At 45.0% G+C, this 8,858-nt stretch overlaps 1 protein-coding gene across 1 annotated transcript in view; it reads right to left on the reverse strand.

Moving 5' to 3' along the window:
• mtnr1al (melatonin receptor type 1A like) overlaps positions 1-8,106 on the reverse strand; it is a 32,673-nt gene extending 24,567 nt beyond the window's left edge. The window contains exon 1 of the mRNA XM_023287659.3: positions 7,338-8,106. Within this exon, the coding sequence (XP_023143427.2) occupies positions 7,338-7,632 (295 nt within the window). The 5' untranslated portion in view covers positions 7,633-8,106. The remainder of the gene's footprint in view (positions 1-7,337) is intronic.
• Between the last annotated feature and the right edge of the window lie 752 nt (positions 8,107-8,858).

An 8,858-nucleotide genomic window follows, 5' to 3' on the forward strand; every position in this document is an offset into this window, starting at 1 on the left:
TGGTCTGAAGTAATACAAACAAAACCCCACATAGCAGAATGATGTTCAGGTGCAGTTAGATTATCTTGTTCTACAGAATAGGCTGGCAAAAGCAGGACTAAATCACAATTCATATATTAGTGTATAGCATAGTCCACATCACACTTGCAAGATAAACCATGCAGTAAACTGTATAGCATTCTTCAGTTGTATCACACTCAAATTAAATGCTGTGGAGAGGTGAGTCAATTATAAACTGTATTTATCCAAAAAATGTTAACATTGTAGTGAACATTGCTTCAAACATGGTGCAGATAACAACAAATGTCCAATAACTGCCAAATTTCATGGAATCATCAAATGCTTGGGCTCAACAATCATTAAGTTGATGCAACTACCAACAACATTATGTCAAACTAACATATCAAAATAATGTAAAACAAATGGGGATCTTTATCTTGCAGTCACACAAATAGGTCAGTGGTGGGATTAGGTTCCTGAATTACTTTAGAGTTACCAGATAAATTAAATGTATCAGTCGTGTGGTGGGAACTGCGCTGTTTTATATTACATAGTGCAGTTGCATTTTCTAAAGCATTTCTGAAGTCACAAGCACAGCGAAGCATTTAATGCAGTCTGAAATAAACTCACCAACCAACTGATATGTCAAAAGAATAATGTGTCTAAACAGAAGCAAGCTGTACTATATCGGATACATATCATATTTTGCACCTCAGAGCTCATTTTCTGGTTTTATCTGCCAGTTGTGAACATTTATTAAGCCACTGACAATAAACCTGTGTGTTTGTTCTTAAAGTCCCTCTCTGGTCATTGATTGAACCCTGAAAATCTCATCTCTGCGCATCAAAGTTACATATACAGTTTGTGTTTCAATAAATATAATTCTTTTCTGATTTAAAATACCTTAGATGTGACTGTGTCATTGCGTCCTACAATGTGCAGATCCATGAAGTTCTTGAATTCCCTCTACCCCTCTCCTGCAGTACTATATTCCATAGCATATTACCAAACCTTAGACCTAAATATAGCTTCTATCTGTATGTTTGCTCATGTATGTTTAAATGTGGTCATCAGACCCCCCAAACAGCTCGCTGCCACCTTCTGCAGCGAACTCCCTGATTTACATAATAAGCTTCATTAGCTGAAAGCTTCAGGGCTCCTTGAGATCCCTCAGAGTGATCTGCTATGTGATGCCACCACGAAATTGAAGGTCAGAGAAGAATCATAAGCTTATTTTACAAGCAAATCCCCTCAGTTGGTGGCATTTCAGTGCAGACCCCCTTCCCTGCTGGTTTCCAGCTGTCAAACTGGTTGGTTCTAGATTCAGCATAACGCTTAGAGAGCAGCCATCTGCTCAGCTTCACTTCTTACGACGCAGAGAGTGACACCACCCACCATCCCGACGCTTAAAACTGACCAAACTCCATCTGCGAGGGACTGCTGACATTCATCACATGACATAAATATCTGAATATCACAGATGAAGTATTATCCCGCTGCTTTAGAACAGATAAACTCAGTAGTTTTAGGAAGTTGTTCTGTCATCAGTCAGAGGATTTCAAACTGCTTTTAATCCAAAATCTCCAAGAAGTTTTCGACCCCTAGTTGCATCATGGAGAAATGTTCTGACGAGAGTCTTAGAAGTTGAGGTGTTGTCATTTTAACTTACGTGGTAGATATGGTGCCGTTTCCAGGAATTAAAAAAGCTTTTCAATAGAGACTCTCTTTATTGGTTGGGTAGTGTGGTCAGTGCTGTCGACACAAGCTACATTTTCTGAAGTGTCGAGCACAGCGGAGCTTTCAACATGCTCTGAAATGAAACTAAAGGTCAATGCCTTGCACCACAACAGTCCTATATGTAGCCAACAAGAGCATTCTGTGAAGATTCTGTTGGGTGCACCACAGACTCTTCAGGATTTACAAAGATGCTTGAAACTTGAACACAGCATGAGCAAAAGACTGCTGTAAGCTTTACTCAGTGTGCCTGAATTTAGTGAGTGCAAATTGGATGCAAGAAATGAAGTGTTCGATGCACAAAAGTGAGTACGCCCAGACACTTGCTTGATGTGACTCCTTCAGTATTTGAACAAAATGGTAGTTAGTTTGCAACCTTTCTCTGGAGGCATCTTCAATGAAGTGAGGCTTCGTTTACTGCAGCGTAGCAACTGAAACATGCTACTCCAGCTTGACAGGTGCACGTCTACCTGTTGTAGCTGTCTGCTGCCAGTTAGGGGCAGCACCAAAGATGTGTTGAACAACTGGAAATGTTGGCAACTCTTGTTTGTGTTCATGATGTTGTTGGTCCATTTGCTTTTTTTCACAATGGAGTGAAACCTGTTGCATCAGACGTCGCAAACGATGTATAAACATATGCATTGTTCATCACACTGGGGGACCCTTTATGATTTCTGGTTTGAGGCAGCAGGGGGCAACCTTCAGGGGCTAAAAATGAAGCCATTGCACAAAACCTACAGTTCCTCCAATGGCCACTTGAGGCTAGCTCTAAAGTCAAATCAGTCCCGATGTTAAACTAGCCAGCATTACAGCAGAAATAAACAGGATGCAGCCTTGTATAAAAACAGTTGCAATCTCTATAGCAAATTTTTCCAATCATGACAAGAATTTGGGATGTAAATTTTTATACAACTCACTCATTTAAATTGTATTAAGGTTCAAAAATATGCACAATACAGGTCCACTCACACTTGACTAGGAGTTAGAAGTCAGGCATTGCCAACATGCTATCGGCTGAAGCCACCACACTGAGCTTCACTGAGGATTTGTCCCTCTTTAAATACATCCTATAGTTTGTCAGCTTTTCAACTAACCATTTTTTGACCTCTGCATTACGCAGTGCCATCGCTGAAGGTCGACGCACTGTTAGGTTGCTGAAAGACTGCATGCAAGTGCATCTTTGTAGCCTCTGCATTAATTGAATTCCCATAATTCCTCACTTTGTGTACATGGGGATCTACACAAACAAACACAGTAAATCCTCCTTGAGTGGCAGCTAAGCTCTGCAGGTAGCTTGCCAATCAGTAATGTTTCTGACCACGGCGATATGACAGACATTCCTTGTATCCAATAATTAACAGCTGTGAGCATTAATCTGCTAAGAAACACGACAATACACCTCCAAAGGAAAGGAGGAAGAAAACCATAACCCTAGAAACAAGAGTGCAAAAGAAATAAGCTTCACACTATTCAGAAAACTGCTTCTCAAATGGTCTGTGACGGCAGAAACGCACTCACATTTGCTCAGCCCCAAGGATCCACACAGTGGGCCATGACGAGCAACAGCGAATGAAAACATCAGCTTCTTTGTTTGCAAGAAAGCTCCACATGCAGCCTCTGGATTCTGAAAGGGCATCGATGCATAAAGAGGCACGAAAAGCAGCAGTGTGCTTCAGCTTGCATGACTGTTTTTGCATTTTTCCCAAGCTGTCTCTTCTTGAGTGTTTAAAGGCAGAAGCGGTGAATAAACATCAACTTTTCCCTGCTAAGTTCTGAAATCAGCTTTGCTGCACACATGCTCACGCCACACCAGACAAACAAACTTTGAGACAGGGATTGCACTCGTTCACAGATGTTTCTAAAGCTTCATCTTCTACTTTGTGCTCCAGTAAACACTTTGTAAAAGATGGAATATAAGCAAATGCAAATCCTGAGTTTTCTTAAAAGAAAGGAAAATCTGACTAACAAAATACTTGTTCCTCCGAGTTTCCTGTAATGCGAGAAGATATTAAGATGTCTCAGGAGGCTCTAATGCATCTGAGCTGCAGAGGTGCTTTTCTAGACCTACAATCTAAAGACTTTGTGTAGCAGCTGGAACCCTACTTGGTGCTATTCACGTTGTCTGCAGTGCTAATGAAGGAAAGGTGTGTTTAAAAATGCATGTTCATGAATGGATGTGGGTGACATTTTGAGATCATCCCGAGCCCAGTCTTCTGCAGATGACTGTGTCCAGGTGAGAATGTCCTCTGCTCGGGAAAAGGTTGATCCGCTGGCCTCGAGGTCGGTCGAAACAGTGGGGCTCATTCCAATTGCTGTCCAGCCGCACAGAGCTTGAACATTGATTGATTTTAGGTGTTTTTTGTAGCCTGAGCAGGTGAAATAAGCATTTGAAGCTTATGAATAAAGGCAATCTGTCAGGATTGTGCAGATGTGGAAACGCTTGTATGATGAACTGTAACAGGACTTCACCTATTAATGTGTCTCCGATGGGGCAGATGGACAGGAGATGGGTGTAGTGGGAGGCCAGGGAAATGGAGAAAAGAGAATAATTCACCAGCAGGAGAGGAGAAGGAGCAGGAATTGAAAAAACAAGAAGATGAGAGGCCTGACGGGGCAGGAGAGGAGGACAGAGAAGAGTGATAGAGGGGAGAGGAGAGTGATTTAAAAGTGAGGAGAGCGGGAAAAAAAAGAGGACACAGAGGAGAGTGGAGGAAAGGTGAGAAGATGAGTCTAAAGGAATGAATCAAGTGGAAAGGACAAGAAAGGCAGGATCGGAGATGGGAGAAGAAATGGAAAGGCAGAAGATAAATTGAGACGAGGGTTGAGGAGATGGGGGAAAAGGGGAGCGGGAGAGAGATAAGGGAGCAGGAAGGGAGATCAGATGTCTGAAGAGGCCAAGAATAAATGAGAGGGGTGAACTATTCATCCAGTTTTCCAACCCCAATCGTTGTTCCCGCTCGGGGATTCCAGGGATCCAGCGGCGCATTGATGGAAAGGCAGCAAACAGGCGATTCATCTTATTTTGACTGATGCTACAGGACAGCTTTGATGAGCTAAAGGGCATGAGAGAATATGCGCTGATTTATGCTAATTTATCGCCATGACAAAGGGTGGAGCTGTGGAGCGTGAATGATTGGAAGCTGCACATTTCAGGTGACAGAAAATTATCTTGGATAGAGGTGAAGATGATTAACTTCCAAACTCCACCAACTCTCAAATCCCTTTAGTTTTCATTTTTTTTTATAATCAATACAGACAGATTTTTTCTATTTTCGTGTCTCTACAGGTGAGAAGTTGGCGCTGCGTTGTGGCAGTAGCTCAAACAGGGTGCATTTAAATGAAAATTTGTGCATGTTTATAATTCTTGACATCTTCTGCGGGTCAAAACAAGACGAGATTTGGCTACGGAAGACGCACAAAACAGCTTTTCAAAAGATGTTTTTCAAGGTGAAGTGGGTCAAAGATACCGACTAGCAGTCAACACCTGAAAACATTCACTTTTCAGACATTTGGACCATTAAATCACGAACAAGCACATCAAGAAATATGTGCAAAATTGATTAAAAAATACCTTGTGATCTTTAATTTTGCATTCTTTTAAATGAGCATCTAAAGAAAAGAATTAGTGAGGTTTTGTGAAGTTAAAGATGGGCTTTTGGTACAAAGTTCTACTAATATACTGTTTGTTCTTTCATTAGAAATACAGAAAAAGCAGGAACCAGGTGAAGAAATGACCTTCTAACCAAGCAGCTGCCAACTTTTTGTTCTCGAAAGCTGCTTAACTTTTAAATTTAAATTGTTGAGAAAACTTATATGAAGGAAAACGTAAAATCTGGCATTGATTACTGTGATGGTTTCACATTCTTCTATGTGTTGTAGCACAGGGTTAAGGATTTGACACATTTATCACCTTACCCATTGCTTTTTCTACTTCTATATTGGCTGCTGTAATAATGCGACTGCACCTCCAGGATTCATACCTAAAAGTCCTGTTTTAGTCAGACTTTTAGGACTAATCTTTCTTTACAGAGCAGGTGTAAATGTGAGCTGCTGAAGGGGAAACACTTTGCCTTCCAGGACCTCTCCTTCTTTTATTTCCCCGCACACGATCTTCTCAGTGTAACCTCCTGTTGATCTGAGTCCATTAACACACAATCTGTGCTTCATTAAGAGTCATTCGGGACTTTTATAAGAGGAAACTTCTTCTTCCACATTTTCATATTCAGACATCCTGCGAATTGACTTTCCTGACTGTTGCTGCTGAAGCTCACAGGACCTTCACCGCTGCAGGATGAGCATAAACGGCACAATAAGTCATCCTGTTATTGTTTTACGATAGCAAGATCTTTACCATGCGCTTGATATTTTCTACTTGGGATGGTTGCGTGTGAACATGCTGCGAAGCGAGGAATAACAATTAGAGCCCGGATTGATTTTCATTGTGTGTATGTTTGAGTCATCTTGAGTGCCCGGGTTATTTATGCACAGCAGTAGCTCTTGAAGGTCTGCAGTTGGTCTGGAGGCTACTATCAGATTTACACATCGATCAGAGTGACTCGCCAAGCACGGCCGGACCGAGAGCCAGGAACTCATGTCAGAGCTGCCATCACACACTGATGGTGACAAATTTTCTGTCGCCGTTGCATCTTTCAAAAACCACAACAACATGTCAGCGTTGGGAGAGCAAACATCTGCGGCAGCCGAGCAGCTTGTCAGAGTGTCTTTGAGTGAAACGTCAAGGTCTCCCAGAGTGACAGCAGGCAGGAAGGATGGAGAAAGTTACAGAGCAGAGGAACACATCTGTAGCCTGATCTGCCCTGTTAATAATGTGACAAAGGAGCGAGGAAAGCTGCAGAATGATTTCAGATCAGTGGGCAGGTTCACTTGGCGTTCTATTTGCTTCTGCTAGACAGTTATTTATACAGGACATTTAAAAGGGCAACTGTTGCACCCAAGTGTCTTTTGAGTAAAGAAAGAAAAGCATTATTGTTGTTACAAATTATTTTACAAGTTTAAATACTGGGGTTAAGACCATGTAGAGTTATTTGATATGAATTTGCTTGAGTAATGTACATATTTAGGATTTAAACCCTACAAAAATTATATAAAATACTACTTTACCTGATTGTAGTACATTATATGATAGTATATTCAGACGGTAAATCATACTAATGTTGTCTTTTGTTTCACAATACTGAATGTTAAAAGACATTGTAATATTTGTTGTTTTTTTTTAAAATGTCTCAATTTCTTTTAATGTCCCTGCAGGAAAATAAATGGTATTTCATGTGATAACTCAAAATATTTTTTTTTTTTTTTTTTTTTTTTTTTTTAAGGTTTAAAGGTAGCTATTGGAAAAATGTAGGAATATCATGCGAAACTGTTGGTTTAACTTCACTACAAGCGCATCAGTGGCATTTCCTCTCGAAAATGGAACAGAGTTAAGCAATAAACTCCTCGATAATAGTAATTGTATCTACTGTGTGGATTCCACAGGGTCTTTACAGTGACCACAGAGAGAGCTCATTTAAACTCAATCTGTGGAGTTTCGTCAAACATCTGTCTCCACCGTCGATAAACCAACAAACGCTCAAAGCACGCACCTGCCTTCCTGAGTTTTCTGTTCCTGAACACGGACACGATGACCAGCAGGTTCCCGATAACATCCACCACGATGGTCGTGATGAGGACGCCGGCCAGCAAGGTCACCACCCAGGGGAAAGACTGGTGCTGCTGACCCGGGGCCCCTTCGTCCCCTGCGGGCGTGGTGTTGCGGGGCCCCAGGGTCCCCTCCACCATGGTGGGCTCATGGTCCTCCAGGGACATCAGTTGCGGAAGGTGCCTCGGGTCGACGAGTCGCATCGGGTCGTGGCCGCGGAAGGTCGGTCCATTCAGCATAACGCACGGAGGTCAGACTAAGCGCAGCCTGGAGCTGTGCGCATGGCTGCGCGCAATGGCACCGGAGCAAAGCGTCCTTTACGCGCCCACGTCTCCAAATGAGGCATAGCGGGACATTTCAGCGAAACTAGTTCAGTTTTGTCTTTGATTAGTCACCAGTGACAATGTGGGCATTCGCCATTCACCTGGAATCTTCCCAGCCTGCCTCCTAGTTCCAATTAAAACAGGAAAAATGAATGAAAACCGCTTCTCAGATCAGCCGCTTCGTGTGGTGATCGCGTCCTGCGGCGCAGCTGGAACGACGTTTCCGCTCCGAGTCTTCATTCACAAATCCGCTCCGTGATTCATGACGCCAGCTTCATTGAGCTGCAGATGCCGCCGCCGTGTCTGTCAGCCTGCCGGTTTCACGGTCATTCACACGCACGTGCTGAGAGCAACTTCAGCTCTGAGCCTCTGAGTCGCTGCGGAGCCGCTTTACGCGCCTTATAGCATCCAGAGGCGGTGCGCGCGCTCTCTCCCTGCCTCCCCTCTCTCTCCCTGCCTCCCCCTCTCTCCCCCTGCCTCCCCCCTCTCTCTCCCTGCCTCCCTCCTCTCTCTCCCTGCCTCCCCCTCTCTCTCTCCCTGCCTCCCTCCTCTCTCTCCCTGCCTCCCCCCCTCCCCCTGCCTCCCCCCTCTCTCCCCCTGCCTCCCCCCTCTCTCTCCCTGCCTCCCCCTCGCTCTCCCCCTGCCTCCCCCTCTCTCTCTCCCTGCCTCCCTCCTCTCTCTCCCTGCCTCCCCCCCCTCCCCCTGCCTCCCCCCTCTCTCCCCCCTGCCTCCCCCCCTCTCTCTCCCTGCCTCCCCCTCGCTCTCCCCCTGCCTCCCCCCCTCTCCCTGCCTCCCCCCTCTCTCCCCCTGCCTCCCCCCCCCCTCCCTGCCTCCCCCCTCTCTCTCCCTGCCTCCCCCCCCTCTCTCCCTGCCTCCCCCCTCTCTCCCCCTGCCTCCCCCCCTCTCTCTCCCTGCCTCCCCCTCTCTCTCTCCCTGCCTCCCTCCTCTCTCTCCCTGCCTCCCCCTCTCTCTCTCCCTGCCTCCCTCCTCTCTCTCCCTGCCTCCCCCTCTCTCTCTCCCTGCCTCCCCCTCTCTCTCTCCCTGCCTCCCCCTCTCTCTCTCCCTGCCTCCCTCCTCTCTCTCCCTGCCTCCCCCTCTCTCTCTCCCTGCCTCCCTCCTCTCTCTCCCTGCCTCCCCCTCTC

Source organism: Amphiprion ocellaris, chromosome 13, assembly GCF_022539595.1.
Source record: "Amphiprion ocellaris isolate individual 3 ecotype Okinawa chromosome 13, ASM2253959v1, whole genome shotgun sequence".
NCBI classification, from domain to species: domain Eukaryota; kingdom Metazoa; phylum Chordata; class Actinopteri; family Pomacentridae; genus Amphiprion; species Amphiprion ocellaris.